Raw genomic sequence first — 15,944 nt, forward strand, 5'->3', positions numbered from 1 at the left:
AAATACACACACACACACAAAACAGAAAAAACCTTGTGTGGGATGAAAGCAGGGCAAGTCATTTGGGGCAAATTAGAAGTATTTTACCAATTTCAATAAAGTGGTTATGACATTACCGCACACCCTTGGCGCGATGGTCACTCCACAAGAATAAGTACTTGTGGGGTGTATGGGGAAAGGGTCGGGGCTCAAATCTTTAGAAGTGAACTTCACACACATGTACACTTAGATTAGGTTAAAGTAGAATTTTTATCTTGCATAAAAAATAATAATAAAATGGCTTTGAAATTAATGAGATAAAGATGAAACAAAAACACAAAAAAAAAGAAAAAAGAAAGGAAAATGTGACCATGAGAGTAGTAAGAGAAAATGATAGGCAAGTGTTTTGAATATTGTAATAGAATATGTAGAAAAATATATAAATTACTAGGCCATGTATATAAGTGATTTGTTTTTTTGTATAAATAATTTAGATATGTACTATGTAGTATATATACATTTGAGACAAGGCAAGTAAAACCCATCCTCACTCCATCAAAGTGAGAAAAATTAGCCCAGAGTGAAGTGCGATTGAGAATTTTTGCCATCTCTAAAAATCACTAAAAGCTCATTTGTAGTAAACATTAGAGATTAAAATCACTCAAAGACTAAACTTTAGCATATGGTTTAAAAAATAGACTATTAGTATAGTATTTAAGAAAAAAGAAAAGGAAATTGAGAATATAAGCTCTTCAAAAAAAAAAAAAAGAACTCTTCATTGATTATTCTTCAATATGAAATATGCAAATTTTGGTTTTTTATAACAAAAACATAGGAGGAGGCAATAAAAGTGGCTTCTTTACCTATTTGTTACTATAATAGCATTCTACCTACTAGTTCCACGCTTATAAGTAGACCACCATTGTCGATTGTGGAATTTACAATAAAAAAAACCCTAGTGACACACTTAAACCTACACCCAAATTTGTGATTAGTCTACTAAACCCATTTACAACTAAGCATGTCATGAAATCCCATCAAAAAAAGCATGTCCAAATTAGATGTATGGATTGATTTGCAATTTTAAGCCAAAGAAAAGAGAAACTTGCAATTAAAAACAAAACCAAGGGCAAATGTTAATGTTTTCACCAAACATCCACTTACGAAAGCAAACAAACAAAAAAAAGATCAGACTGAGGCCGAGATATAAGGGTAATATTTTAAGTAAAAAAAAAAGATTCGAGGAAGCCCGTAGAGGCATCATTATCAACAAACAAAGATAGAGAGCCAAAGAGAAGAGAAAAATCTCTTCGTTTCGTCTCCGCCCACCAAAAATCTTCATTTCATATGGCCTCTGCCTCAGCTGCTCGAGCTTTCATTCTCTCTCGCGTCACCGACCTGTCACTCAAACCCCTCCACAACCACCAACCCCTCCTCCACCCTCACCCTCACCCTCAACTACCTCAACTACCTTCTCGCCACCTCAGACGGCCCCGCTATGCCGCGTCGGCGTCGTCCGCCGTCAACTGCCTGATCTCCGGCGTCGACGGAGGCGGCGTCTCCGACGACTTCGTCATCTCGACGCGGAACTCAAAGCTCGACCGCGGATTCTCTGTCATCGCCAACATGTTGAAGAAGATCGAGCCCTTGGATACTTCGGTCGTATCGAAGGCGGTTTCTGATTCGGCCAAGGATTCCATGAAGCAGACCATTTCCACTATGCTAGGCTTGCTCCCGTCCGATCAATTCTCCGTCACCGTCTCCGTTTCCAAGCGGCCACTTCATCGCCTCCTTGTCTCCTCCGTCATCACCGGGTACCACCACCACCACAACCATTTCTTTCAATTTTTTTAATATTTTTATTTAAAAATTCAAAAAATTTAAGTGATTCTTGTATTGCTTTTACGTTTATTAATGTTATTAGGAGAAAAAAAAAATCGAAAATTTTGGATTATTAGGAAAAAAAAAAAAAAAAAAATTGATTCCATGTGTTAATTATTAAGAAAAGAAAGGTATCCCAAAATTGGATTGGGTTAATTATTGGAAAAAGAAGTATAAAATTTTTTTTTACACAATTGTTGTAGCCTTTACATTTATTAATTATTAGAAGAAAACTTATATGAAAATTTGGATTGGTTTTGATTGGATTGATTGGTGTTATGGTTAGGTATACGCTATGGAACGCGGAGTATAGGATATCGTTGATGAGGAACTTGGAGATTTCGCCGGATAGTTTGGAGAATTTGAATTGTTCTGAGCGGAGGCGCGAGGTGGAGGAGAATAAGGTGGAGGAAGAGAGTAAGGTGAGGGATAGTGGGGGTGGTGGTGATATAAGTATTGAGGATTTGGAGAGAAGAGCACCTCAAATTTTCGGGGATTTGTCACCAGAGGCATTAAATTACATCCAAAAGTTGCAATCGGAGTTGTCTAATGTAAAAGAGGTCAGTGTTTGCCCTGTATTTTGGGTAATTTTGTTACTTTGATTGCTGTAATACTGCATTTTAGAATGTGTTTTGTGTAATTTTGCTCTGTTTTTTGTGTAATTTTGTTACATTGTTGCTATGAATACTGCATTTGAGAATGTGTGGGTTTTCTTTTTTTGGTAATATTTCTCTGTATTTCGAAGAAATTGTTACTTTGTTGTTGTCAACATTGCATTTGAGAATGTATCTTGTTTAACTTGCTCTCTATTTCGCATAATTTGTCACTTTTCTTGCTTTGAATACTGGATTTGAGAACATATTTTGTGCTATTTTGCTTGTATATTGTGTAATTCTGTTACTTTGTTGCTGAGATTGTTGTATTGGAGAATTTATTTCTGCAATTTTTGTCTGTATTTTGCATGATTTGGGAACGTTTGAAGTAGGAATTTTCAAAAATGGTATTAGGTGGTTGTTTAGTTGGTATTTTATGGGTACTTGATTTGAAAGGTAAGATTTATATGGGTTTAATTCTAGGTAAACAAGATCTTAGAGATTACTCTATTTCTAGGTTTGCAAAGCATGGTCTTTTAATTAAGTGATTGAATGCATTTCCTATGCCTCTTCCAAATGGAAGACCTTGAATTGTTGTTTCCTTGATTTGCTTAATGGAATTTGTCCTTTCCAATTTGCTTATGGTTGCACAACATTGAACTAAAATGTCGCTACTCTGGTTGAACTTGACTTTATGTGCTTTTCTTTCTTACCTGCATCTATTAAGTATTGTAATTATTACATGACTTGAATTTTTTTGTATTTTTTATCCATGTATGATTAGGACAAACCATTATATAGAATGATACCATTTATCTCAGGAGTCATTGACTTGTAGTCCCCTCTAATGACTGATTGAAAAGAGTCAATAACAAATATTCAATGTAAAGGGACTGAATATAAGTTATTTTCTTCCTCAAATCTCTTCTCTGTTACATTGCATGTTAAGCTTGTATCTCTTATATGAAGATCTCGAGTTCATCATACAGCCTTCAAGATTGTAGCTATTGCTTGTAAATTGAAGGGACTGTGGAACAGGAATGATGAAGTTTTCAAACTTGCATGAGTTGCTTTCGTACCTCTAAAATATCAGTCACTAAGTATACTCCCCCCCCCCCCCCCCCCCCTCCACCAAAAAAAAAAGAAGAGGTTATCAAGTATTCAAGTATTACACATTAGATTTCACTAGAGGAATCTTGAAAAAATCTGTGCATTGGCTCTAGAGCTTTCCAGTTATCTAACTCACAGTAGCCCAGCTGGACTTGCCAGATGCATTTTCTATCTGCTTTAAATGTAACTTGCTGTTGTTATGCACTTTGCTGTTGCAATCAACATTATGCTGGCCTACTTTCAGCCATGCATAAATGGTGATGTGAAACTTACCGAACATGCTTATGAATGTGATTTGCTTGAGACGTTAAGGTGCTTAGATAGTCTCACTTTAAGCTGACTAGTGTATGTTGTTTCAGGAACTTGATGCCCAGAAGCAGGAAAATTTGAAAATAGAATATGACAGAGAAAATAGGAACAATTTGTTAGAGTATTTGCGATCCTTGGATTCTGATATGGTAATGTCCTAAATTCCTTTGATTAGATAGTGTTACTCTTCTCCATCCTTCTAGCCTCCAATGTTCAATCACCCTTTTCTCTTGCCCACCTGGTTTTAAGCCTTTATTATAACTAAAATGTCCTCTTGTCATACATTGTTTATTTCAACAGGTGGCTGAACTTTCTCGTCCATCATCTTTAGAGGTCGAAGACATTATTCACCAACTTGTTCAGAACATATTGCATAGATTCTTTAAAGATGAGACTACCTCTGATTTTATGTTAGATTCAGTCAAGGCAGGTACTGAGAACCGCCCAGATGGTGATGATGAACTTTGTGACACCATAGGCACTTCCCGGGATTACCTAGCAAAGCTACTTTTCTGGTTAGTATTTGTCACTCCCTTAATAAATTGCTTTTTCTCTGGTTTTCTGTGGGTTAGTTTTGAACGAGTCACTTATGTGCACTCATCATATGCACATGGGAGAGCACACACACACGTCCATGCTTACATACACCTTAGACGTTGTAGCCAGTCAAGGCCTCTTTCTGTCTTATTAACTCAATTGATTCCCATCCGGGATCACATACTAAGGTTCACTTTTCTGCTGGCAGGTGTATGCTGTTGGGTCATCATTTGAGAGGCTTGGAAAATAGGTTGCATTTAACTTGTGTTATTGGATTGTTGTAAAGGGAAGGAATTCAGGAATGACCATCAGAAAAAGAAAAGGCAGAAGAAGTGTAAATTCTTTTCTTCTTTTTGTTTTTTCTTCTGTTTATCTACGTCAATAATATTGTTCAAGTGAAAACCATGTAATAATACCACATTTAATTCTTGCTTGTACCTCTTTCATGTCAATTTTCCAACTTACCTCACATGAAAGGCAAAACTCTGAGTGGTGTTTTTGAAACTACTGTCCTAATCAATCATGTAGGTCACATGAAGAATGCCAGATTTATTGTTCATTGTAGAGTCATATCAATGCCATCTGCTCTTGAATTATCCCGTGCCATTCTATCAAAGGTTGAAGTGGTAATCTGGTTTGACTTTGTGATGCGCTAGACAAAATAGCAATGCATTTGGACTAAAAAGAATTCCATCTAGTATCGCAGTAATCACACCTCACGAGCAGGAAGTGATTTTTTTTTTTTTTTTTTTTTTTATACAACGAGCAGGAAGTCTTGGTTGTCCAGATACTCTGGGTGTGCATGGTCATGTTTTAAACTTCTCAGAAAAATTGAACTTGCTACAACAAAGTTTTGGTTCCTTACTTAATGACAAATAATATCAAATTACAACCTTGATTATCATTCCAATATTGGGATTTAGTTTGTGGCTAAAATTTAGATTCAATTTGTTAGGTACTAGTACTTTAGGTTCTTCAATTGAATTTAATCACGTGGTTGTATTGATCAACGGTGCAAAAACAATGTTGTCTTTTTCGAGAATAAATATATTCAACAATGTAATTAATTGCTCAATGCAATCACATGGTTGAATTTAATTGGAGAACCTAAGATATACATCCTAAGGAACTAAAACTAAATTTTATTCTTTGCAATAGAATTGTAAAATGGCCGCTTCATTGGTCTTTCATTGAACATTAGTCTCCAGAGTCATTCATGATTCAAGAACTGTAAACCCTGATTAAGGATGACATATGAGAATGTATACCCTACTCATTAGTGCACAAGTATTTTTGAGCGTGACAAAATAATAAGCAGCTATGTGAATTGCAACCTGAACAGAAACAATTTTGACCGTTGAGCTTCTAGATGTTCTTGACAATGAAAATTTGGTGTTCTATATGATGGCTTCCCCGGATTAGTGGATTATTAGGACGTTTGACAAATAAAAGATGGCGACGGAAAAAATTGGACTGACGATACAGACCTATACAGTGTATACAACATAGACAAAACTAATTTGACCAAAAAGAGAAGCTGCCTACTCCATTTAATTGTAAAGTTGCTATATTTCCATCAATTTCATTGCAAAATTTGTGCTTTGGTATTTCTCTCTATACACATAAATGAATGTTCCTAACTGTAGAAAGAATAAAAAAGAATCATACAAATTATAATGCTCTAGAAGAATATATCAACTGCTGTTGTTTTTGTTTCCTGTAACGGTGGTGGTGGTGATGTGGTTGGTCATGGGGTTTGTAGAGATCATAAGGAGCCCATAGATAATCAACCGGGCACGGCCTTCTCGCATCAAGTCTTGCCCATGGCTTCCCCTTGCCACTCCAATGCAGCAAACTCACAGGACCTGGATGCAAAGATCTACAATTACTCACCACATTATCTCCACCAAGCCCATGTTGGTTCCATCTATGATCAATGGCCTCAACATCTCCACCAAATACCAACATAAACGGTGGAAGAGAACCCAACTCATAAATCCTCCTCTCCTTTTGAATTTCCATCCATTTCTCAATCTTTCTTGTGTAGTCTCCCTCTCTCCACCTCACCAAATCCATCACCATCACACCCGTGTTGAAATAACACGGTCTTTTCCCAGCAAAAACCTCGGAAAACTCAAGGTCGGACCAGAATTCATTTGAGAAGTACTTGGTGAAGTTTGCATGACAATACTCTGGAGCTCCAATTGTTCTTGACCCAGATAGAGACACGCTCCATAGCTTTTGAATATCATCCACAACAATGACATCAGAGTCTAGATAGATCACACGTTTGACACAAGCCTCAAGCATATCAGCTAAGTAGCTTCTTGCATAGTTTAATCGGTTCTCAAGAGCCTGGCGAACTGAGGAAGAGATTAGATTATTGACTATACTTTCCTTGAAGACGTAAACTTTGAAACTCAAAGAAGGGAATGTGGATTGTACAATCCGAGTAAGCTCAGCTAAATCAACCAAGCTGGAATCAGAAGCAATGAAGTGAAAGAAAACATTTTCAGGACAAGAACTGTGTTTGAGAACTGAATGGACAGCCGCAACAGTGCCTCTCAAGTACTCCAAATCAATAGTCATAGCTATCTGAACAACTGAAGGGTCACATGCCAATAGCATTCCATTTCTGGCCAAGACAGCACATTTGGGTCCATTTTGGTACTCCGGTGCCTCTGAGAATCGCATAGACATGCCAAATTCAATGCGTGCTTCATCACCACCACATGCCAACTTGTTAGGCAATGATCTAATTGCATTTCCATAGGATAGAAGAGTGAAAACTAGAATGGTCACAACAGAAACAGCTCTAGGAAGAAACATCATCAAAACAAAATCAATTGGGTTTGTCAATTTGGTATGTTTCTTTTGAACTAAGAAAGTTGCAAACCTTGTAAAACAAAAACAATGGTTGCAATGCAAATGAAAGTGAGAAGAGAAGAGAAGACTCTATATATAAGGGAAGACGCGGAACTCTAGAAAAGGTCAAGAAGTGGAGAAGAAGGAAACACGTTTAGATACATAAATAACACAGGAGAACACGGCTTTGATAAGAGAGGTTGGCCGAGTTTGACTGAGTTATATTGGGTTAGTGTATTGGAATTTTCCTCTTCATTTCCGTTCCTAATTTATTTCTTTATTTTAATTTTCAACTTGGTGAGCTTCTTGGAGACCACCTTGTGCGTTTCATTTTCATTACATATTTCCATTGAAGACAGACATGTGACCAAGTGCACTTCACAGATTTCATTTATTCATCCTCCTTATTTATATGCCCTTTAATTTATTACACCCATGTGACCACGTGCTATGAACAAATTTTATTTATATTTGCCTCTTATTTATTACTTAATACTTTCAAGTTTCAATGCTTATGGATTGGGCCTTATGGTCTCTCTCTCCGTGTGTGACTGTTTGTATTGGTAAGTGGGAAAGTTAGGTGACTTAAGTCTAAGTCCAAAGTTATGGTAACAAAAAAATAAATAAATAAATAAAAGTCCTGTGTTGCAACTTGCAATTCGCCGCGGACTTGGTATCGATGAAGAGCAAGTACCACCCATTTTTACACAATTTTTTATATAATTTATTATATGAGTAATGCAGATGTAGACTCGCATAAACTCATAATTTTTTCTTCATTACTCACAACTTGTAATATAGCGGATTATGGCAAAAATTATGTAAAATATTGTGGTATTAAATTGCTGGTCAATCAATATCAAGACATTCCAAGATTCTGTATAAATATCCCATGTAATGCTGGGTGGTTTCTACAGAAACCAAGATTACCCAGCTAAATAAAACTGGTTTTAATTTAAGATTACATACTTGGTAACGTGGACAGTTGTACATGACAGCCATGCAGTGATGCAGTCTTCTCGGTTTTCACTGTTGTTGTTTGTTTGGTCTGGTAGTCAATGTTTTCTGCGCCCAATATTTTAACCGCCATTTTTTTTTCCACTAATTTTCTGTTTCACACCTAATCAAGAAGTTTCTTTTTAAAATTTACGCCAGAAACAATCCTTTCGTTTTCTCTCACTTCAAAATTGCAACCAGGTCTTAGTGTAACTTGCCCCAACTGACAGCCAAAAGATAGAAGTTTTCCTCTCTCTTTTTCCCCCTAATGTAGATGTGCAGAACTTTTCGAGCTACTGAAGTATTCAAGTGCAAAACTCTTTCAAACACCTGACTATTTCTTTGTGTTTATAATCTTTTACACAGGTAATTATAAGAAGGAACTCTTCAAGCACCTCTGTGTCTATAATCTTTCACACATACAACAAGTAATTATAGACAGGAATCTCTTGAAAGTGACTGGTAAAGTTATGAACGGGGTGGAAAGGTAATCCATTATAGAGGAAATATGTCTGAACCAACTAGATCTAATTGTGGATGCAATACCGGACTGGATATAGCAACTACATAGAAAGCACAATTAAGCAAAAACATGAATTAGTCACTTTGCAGTTTAAAAATATTTTTATGAATATTTTTCTTGATCTGATTATATGTTAGAATAACACAACCATTTTAAATGAGTAGCAGAACTTGAAACCGTGAAAAGCTGACAAGGATCCGCATACGGATCCGGGTCCTCTCCATTTCATTCCCTTTAGCAAACGGATGGGCTCATGGCTGTGCTACGGGAGTTAAATGCGAGGAAATTATGAAAGTAGCAATTCTACAAAAGCAAAACCACCCCATCCCCATTGCATCTAAAGTCTAAACGACTTGATTCACCACAATCACCACATATATTTAGGAAAAGAATCCCCATCATTTCATGATTTAAGTTATATATACAAATCTAAAGATGTATCTAGATCCTCTTCATGTACACTCTTACTGGTATGAGAAGTAAAATCTTAACCCTGAAGGAACTCTCTCCATGAATAGAGAGAATCTTAATCCATATAATCCAGGGCTTGATAAAATGCACAGCTTAGTTAGAATTTGCAACTCTGAAGGCTTATGACATTGAATGTAATGAGAATTAATAAGTTTTTTACAGAATGAGTAAAAAGTTAAAGATGACAACCGCAGTACATGTTTTTCATTCATAAATACATTTGAGAAGTTTTTCATGATACACAACGAGCACGTCAAGCTGGCATCATCCTCTACAATTAGCTGTGAAACAAGCAAAGACAAGGTACCCTGCCCCCAGCTCTAATTTCTTTTCCTCCAGCCTAAAGACCTATAGTTTATGCAATTGACAAGTAAAAAAAAAAAAAAACATAAATATACAATCTGTTAGACAATATAAATGACCGGAGATGAAGGTGAAAAAAAAAAGTATAAAAATGGGAACATATAATTAAGTTCACATTCAACCAAGAATCAATTACAACACAGCCACCAATGTTTTTTTTTTCTTCCTTAGAAAATGCAGCCCCCTTCATCACAATTTGGAAGATAAAAATGCAGAAGATTCAGTGGAGTCTTTCAACCATCACACAAAACACCAGCAGCAATATTACACAAAAATAAACTTCAACTCAAAAATCAAGAGGACATATCCCAGAGTGAAGAAATTGGAAAGTAAAACTATTGTACTTTATTTTTTTTATTTTCAAAGTATCTATAGGGGGTATTCACAGAAATCCATCAGTTTCCTAAATCAACATGCACAAAACAGCATACGGCTAAGGATCAGACTCAATAAAAGTCCAGTTCAGTTCTTTGAATGTTTCAAACCCCTCTATCACTATACTCATATCATCTTCAAGGAAAATTGAAGTCCTAGAATTTAAAAGAGGAAAAAAAAGACTGCAACATAAGAGAGAGAGAGTGTGAAAGTAATATTCAAAGAATGGAAACTGTCTTTCTAAAACCTAGTACTCATACTACAAGAACGAGATAATTGGAAAGGAGCGACCCTTTCATTGAAGCACATATTGACATTTATCTGATCATACTGCTTCCTGCAGCCTGGGCATCGCCCATCTGCCTCAAGAATCCTTTTGTGGCAGAAAAGGCAAAGATGAAATCCACATGAACATGGCAGAAAGCTAGAGTCTGTGACATCTAAATCCTCATAGCAGATAGGACATGAAGAAGGTTGGGATGAGAGCCTTTGCCACGTCCACGTGATAGCTCCACGGCCACAATGCCATTCTGATTTCATTGGAAAACTGTGCTGCTTGGAGAGAGTGGGCAGACTCTGTGGACGGCAAGCATCATCAGGTCTCCATGCTCGACAATTCACACGTGATTCAGGTACCACTTTCCCACTCTCTGTTTTGGACAAGTCCACTCCAGGATTATGGTTAGGTACTTCAAGATTATCAGATTCAACCCTAGTTTCAGGTTCGGCAGGAGACTCTGCAATTGGTTTGTGCTGATTGTCATCTGCATACAAAGCATCTGCAACAGCCTCCCAGTCATCCACGCACCCATCATCCTCTTCTTCCTCGCTGACATTTCCAGAGCAACAACCACTGCTTGTGATACTGCTGCTGCTCCCAGTAAGACCCTTACTTGAATCATTGTGATCCAACGTGATTCCAATTGGGCTATTCATCAGGGACTCCAAATCACTATCATGGATGCTTGAGCCCTCATTTTCCTCTCCTCTCGATCTTATTTCCAAATTATCCAGTGATCCATTCTGCACATTGGCTATTCGCATGGATGATGAGTGAGACTCATCCTTCCCATTTGAATCCACCTTGCATCCCTTGTTCTTGACTGCATTACAACAGTCCATTATGAACAAATGGAATTAGCAAATATAAGTTTTGCCAGCCAATCCAAAAAATGAGTCTTTATCAAACATCATTGTCTCCTATAAACATAAAAGGCCATATACTCACAAGTTCATTTCACATCTAGCATTAAGCTTGTGACCATTTGAAGTAGAGAATATGATCAGCATCATGAGACACTCTAGGACAATCAAATCTAGAACACTAGAACTTAGATCAATCTTCTATCTCTTGTAGTCAAGGCTGTAGCAAGAGTTGTACAAAATAAGTTTTTACCCTCTACTTGACAGAGGAAACGGAAGAAAGTACACATAAAATTTTAGCATCATGCAATTTTGCGCCATTAGCATTTGGTGTTTTAGACATCTATTGAGATAAACCCGTCAAATATTGGTTTGAATTCAAGCAAAAAAGACCAACTCAAACATTCGGAAGAAGAACAAGCATATAAGACCAATTTCTTTATACAAAAATTCAAAAAGCTAAAATGTTATTCATATTTCATTCTATATGGTTCTTCCACAACCATGGACAGATTTTGGCTAGTGCAGAGTCATGTTCTTGGTTGAAGACGAACCAGTTACCAATTTAAAAAACTGTTCTTGGTGTTTCACTTCATTTCATTTAGCAACAAAAAAATATTAATAATAATAATAGATTTACATTCTTTTTTTTTTATAGGTGATAATAGATTTACACTCTTTCTCTACACTATTGTTGTTTCCAATAGTTCATGACTGATATTTCAATTTCATGGTACAGCAACACACATTACCTTTATTATTCAACCTATATGCACTATCTGTCAAATACTGATTTTCTTTACACAAATTAAAATAAGCAAGCATAAAATAAAAGCACCCACAAAATGAAAAAATATATATTAAAAGAATCTAAATTGCTAAGAGACAGTTTTATTTATATAAAATGTATAATAATAAAAAAAATAAAAAATAAAAACACAATAACACAGATATTTCTTGCTCAATATTTTGAATAAAAATTATAATTTTACATTCAATTTTGACTAAAAACATCATGAAATTCAGAAAACAAAGAGAAAAAAAAGGCTAAGCGTACCTTGAGAAAGCCATTGTTCACGCCGAACGTCGAGCTTGCTCTGCTTCAATTTCTTGTTCGTCTATAAAAAAATAAAAACAAAAAAACGAAAATTTCACAATCAGAACGAACTGAAACAACAAAATGCCACAAAAATATTTAAAAATTTTCTAGGGAAACAAACAGAGTGAAGAAGAATTGCGAAATTTACCCTCTTTTTCTTGGTGAGGTCTCTGGGGAGAGAAGCAGGGGCAGGAGAGGTGGCGATTGAATCGGCCATTGGGAAAATTTGTGAGAAACAACGAAATTGAAATTGAAATTGGAATTTTGGCAAAAACCCTAATTTGAAAAATATCTCTGAGAGAGAGAATTGAAAAGTAAGAAAGTAATAAGAGAAGAAGAGATATATAGAGAGAAATGAAATGAGGATAGGAAGGGAGTGGATATTACGAAACAACAAACAAAAGCCTCTCTCAAATTCTCAACACTCCTCTCTTCTTTCTCTCTGTTTGTGTGTGTGTGTGTGTGTGTGTGTGTGTACTCTTTTCTTCCACGCCCATATTTTTAAAACTCTTGTCCTTTTTTTTATTTATATGTTAAGTTATCAAATTGCCCTTTTCATTTTTTTATTTATAAATAAAATTACATTTTAAATCCTATAATTTAAAAATGTTTTCACAATACTTTTTACAACATATCTTTAAGTGGCTGGTTATTTTAATTTTGAAAAGATCTACAATTGAAATTATTATTATTATTATTATTTTTCACCAATTTTGGAAAGTTGTGATTTTGTATATTTTTCCAAAGATAAATGACATGAACACAATTTTATTATTACACCTAAATGACATCAACAAAATTTCCAAAAATGACATCATTATTGCACCAACGAATAATTCCTAGTCAGAAGCTTTAGAATATTCTTTGAATTTCAAAATCATACAAAAATTTCATCACAGTTTCTTCTATTATTAGCATATGGACACTTTTAAGGGTAAGGTTTTCATCTTTGTGCAAAGAAAAAATATGACACTGACACTGACACATGACCATTTTAGAATATATGCTAATCTTGAGTCGTTTCTAATACACAAAAAATACTAGAAGGAAGCCAAACTCCTATTTTAAATAGTATTTTGAATTTGGAAAGAAAACTCTTCTTATAATTTCATGAATAAAATCAAAAGAAAATTACATTTTACATTTAAATGTAATCATTATGTACTTAATGCTTTAAAGAATTAATTGGGGATTTTTTCTAGTTTTGTATCAACCAAACAATTGATTATTTGTGAAACCATTAGAATTGAGGCTTTTCTCATTGTGACATGTAGGGATGGCCATATCCATTGGGTAATGGATACCCAACCCTACCCGATCCAAATGTTTCAGGTAATATCCGATTCTTCATGGGTAGAGCTTAACCAAGTAGGGTATGGATATTATCCAAACCCGACCCGTATTTAAAAAAAAAAAAAAAAAAAAAAAAAAAAAAAAAACCCTAAACCTCTCTCACCGTCACTCACACTCTCTCTGCCTCTCCTCAGTCCTCACCATCACTCTCTCTCTTTCTCTCTCAAGAGCTCTCCAATCTCCACCTCTCTCTCAAGCTGCTACTAGAAGAATAACTGAAGAAAAATGTGCAAATGCAGAGGCTAAACTGAATGAGAAAGCTGTGAGAACTTCCGAGAAAGCAAATTATATAAGAAGGACCGGTCACTTGCCCACCAACTTCTCCTTCAAGTTGCCTTCTCTTTGCTGGTAGCAACTCTATTGAACATTTACATGTAACATTTGCCAATAATTTTTTAATTATATGTTAACATGTGGATTAATTGAGAAGCTTTATATGTTACTGTTGGAAAATTTATTAATATGGTTCCTTCAATAAATCTCAGACACCCAATTTTGGGTTAGTCTTCTTTGAGACAGTTTGATTGATCATAGGAGCTGGGGAGGTGAATTAGTATCCAAAGTCATAAACTAGCCATTCCAGATAATTCTTTTTGGGGTTGAATATTTTTTTAAAATTTTTTATCTAATAAAATTTCTATCCCTATCTCAAAAAAAAACAAAACAAAATACAAAAAAGAAGCAGATACAAACTAATCAATAAAAAATTTTTAAAAAGTTTTTATTGATTAGTTTTTTCTTTTTTAAGATTGGTTAGTTTTTACTTTTTACATTAAAATGTTTGGATTAAAAAAAAAATTAAATGGGTTTTGGGTAAGGTATGGATATCCATGGATAATATATTCGGGTAAGATTCGAGTATGGATATTAATTGGTATTGATAATCGGGTAACCATGGGCAAACTTTTTGGGTAGGGTATGAGTATACCCGATCCATACCCTATCCATGGACATGAAAGCAAGCTCAGAGAGAGAGAGAGTAGGGTCTAGTAAAAAGTTTTACTATCTCACCAACACGTAATTTTCAATATTTTACTCGTAAAATTAAGATATTTTAGTCTAAATTTATTGGATGTCCCATCGCCCCTCAAGGGACGAGATAGTTTAGTTAGTGTTCACCACAACAGCAACACAACAACAACAAAAAATAGTTAGTAACTTTCTTTTTTTTAAAGAAACCTTTTTAGTTAGTAACTTAGCATTACGTAAAGAACCTTATTATCTTTAGAAGTATATCTTAAATCTTATTTTAGATTGGATTGCTATTTACCCAATTTCCAAGTCAAGTTTAAATGAATATGGTGTAACTTATTGGATTATACATTTCCGGGTTTTTTTAGTTATTAAGAAAATGTCATTTACTATCCAATCAATAGGATTTTTTTTTTTTTTTTTTTAATTTCAAAACTATTAAAAATATGATATATGGAGTCATGGATAGTTAAGTGATGACATATTTCGTAATTTTCACTAGCGTTGATATCTTGCAAGAATAGAAGAGTATTTGTATGAGAAAATAGAATGGGATGGTATATTGTGAAAATGCTTATCAAATAAAAAATATTTTTAGAGGTATAATTTTGATAGTGTGTTGTACAAGATGTAAATTACACGTAATCCATATCTTTATTTATTTATTTATTTATTTTCCTCTTTGTGATAACACTCAACATTAACTTTATAGTTTCTTTTCACCCAAGTTTCTTCTAAACTTTTTGTTGATGACTTGATGTTTAAATGGCTTACTTAGAGGGACTCGATTGCCATATTTAAGGGGAAAAAAATTGTCAGCATTCTTTTCTCATGTACAATTTTTTTTTTAAAATTTTTTTTTTTTAAAGATGATAATATAAAAGTAGAAACAATAATTGTATTATAGGAGCAATTTTGTGATAGACAATCTTTCTCATATGCTCTATTTGTTTTGATAATAATGTTTTATAGAAAATAAGTCATTTTCCAAAAAGTATTTTCTATAAAATTATATAATTTTCTTATGTTTGGTAGCAACTTTAAATGAGTTAAAAAAAAAAAATCATTTAGGAGGTGTTTGGTTTATCAGTTTCCATAACTCATAACTCATAACTCAAAAATGGTGGGACCTATAGCTAGAAGTCTGTTTGGCACCACCATAACTCTGTTTCCATAATCTGTTTTCATCACTCCATTTTCTGATTTTTGAGTTATAAGTTATGGAAACTAAAAACACATTTTAGCTGTTTTTAGTTTCCATAACTCAATGTCATTTCCGTAAATAACACTACATGGAGGGACCCACTATCAGACTTTAGCTGCAACTTTTGACCATTTTTTTTTTCTTTCTTCACTGGATTGCGTTTCAGACTTT

The 15,944-nt window shown here is 34.8% G+C and overlaps 3 protein-coding genes across 4 annotated transcripts; 1 reads left to right on the forward strand and 2 right to left on the reverse strand.

Moving 5' to 3' along the window:
- The first annotated feature begins 1,209 nt into the window (after nt 1-1,209).
- On the forward strand, nt 1,210-5,005 carry LOC115976754. The gene is made up of 5 exons (XM_031098229.1): nt 1,210-1,793; nt 2,147-2,420; nt 3,923-4,021; nt 4,173-4,387; nt 4,618-5,005. The coding sequence occupies exons 1-5, from the start codon at nt 1,327-1,329 to the stop codon at nt 4,691-4,693; spliced, it is 1,131 nt and encodes a 376-aa protein (XP_030954089.1). The 5' UTR covers nt 1,210-1,326; the 3' UTR covers nt 4,694-5,005.
- Nucleotides 5,006-5,928: 923 nt separating this feature from the next.
- On the reverse strand, nt 5,929-7,407 carry LOC115976753 (probable galacturonosyltransferase-like 10). Its single transcript, XM_031098228.1, has one exon. It carries the CDS (start codon nt 7,239-7,241, stop codon nt 6,081-6,083), a length of 1,161 nt encoding a protein of 386 aa, XP_030954088.1. The 5' UTR covers nt 7,242-7,407; the 3' UTR covers nt 5,929-6,080.
- Nucleotides 7,408-9,489: 2,082 nt separating this feature from the next.
- On the reverse strand, nt 9,490-12,720 carry LOC115976755. 2 transcript variants are annotated; one of them, XM_031098231.1, is made up of 4 exons: nt 12,393-12,409; nt 12,203-12,263; nt 11,231-11,365; nt 9,942-11,105 (listed from the first exon to the last, which is right to left on the reverse strand). In XM_031098231.1, exon 4 carries the CDS (start codon nt 11,044-11,046, stop codon nt 10,243-10,245), a length of 804 nt encoding a protein of 267 aa, XP_030954091.1. In that variant the 5' UTR covers nt 11,047-11,105; nt 11,231-11,365; nt 12,203-12,263; nt 12,393-12,409; the 3' UTR covers nt 9,942-10,242. The 2 variants fall into 2 exon arrangements, with proteins under 2 accessions (XP_030954090.1, XP_030954091.1); XM_031098230.1 differs by lacking the exon at nt 11,231-11,365 and having other exon boundaries at nt 9,490-11,105; nt 12,393-12,720.
- Between the last annotated feature and the right edge of the window lie 3,224 nt (nt 12,721-15,944).

Source organism: Quercus lobata, chromosome 2, assembly GCF_001633185.2.
Source record: "Quercus lobata isolate SW786 chromosome 2, ValleyOak3.0 Primary Assembly, whole genome shotgun sequence".
Taxonomy (NCBI): domain Eukaryota; kingdom Viridiplantae; phylum Streptophyta; class Magnoliopsida; order Fagales; family Fagaceae; genus Quercus; species Quercus lobata.

What these genes read in the sequence shown, in the direction of transcription:
- LOC115976754 (XM_031098229.1), top strand. Translation starts at nt 1,327, where the DNA reads ATGGCCTCTGCCTCAGCTGCTCGAGCTTTCATTCTCTCTCGCGTCACC. An exon ending in GATCCTTGGATTCTGATATG is followed by an intron (nt 4,022 to 4,172) that starts GTAATGTCCTAA and finishes TTATTTCAACAG; the next exon opens with GTGGCTGAACTTTCTCGTCC. An exon ending in CTAGCAAAGCTACTTTTCTG is followed by an intron (nt 4,388 to 4,617) that starts GTTAGTATTTGT and finishes TTCTGCTGGCAG; the next exon opens with GTGTATGCTGTTGGGTCATC.
- LOC115976753 (XM_031098228.1), bottom strand. Translation starts at nt 7,241, where the DNA reads ATGATGTTTCTTCCTAGAGCTGTTTCTGTTGTGACCATTCTAGTTTTC.
- LOC115976755 (XM_031098230.1), bottom strand. Translation starts at nt 12,461, where the DNA reads ATGGCCGATTCAATCGCCACCTCTCCTGCCCCTGCTTCTCTCCCCAGA. An exon ending in ACCTCACCAAGAAAAAGAGG is followed by an intron (nt 12,264 to 12,392) that starts GTAAATTTCGCA and finishes ATTTTTTTATAG; the next exon opens with ACGAACAAGAAATTGAAGCA. An exon ending in TGAACAATGGCTTTCTCAAG is followed by an intron (nt 11,106 to 12,202) that starts GTACGCTTAGCC and finishes GTTGTAATGCAG; the next exon opens with TCAAGAACAAGGGATGCAAG.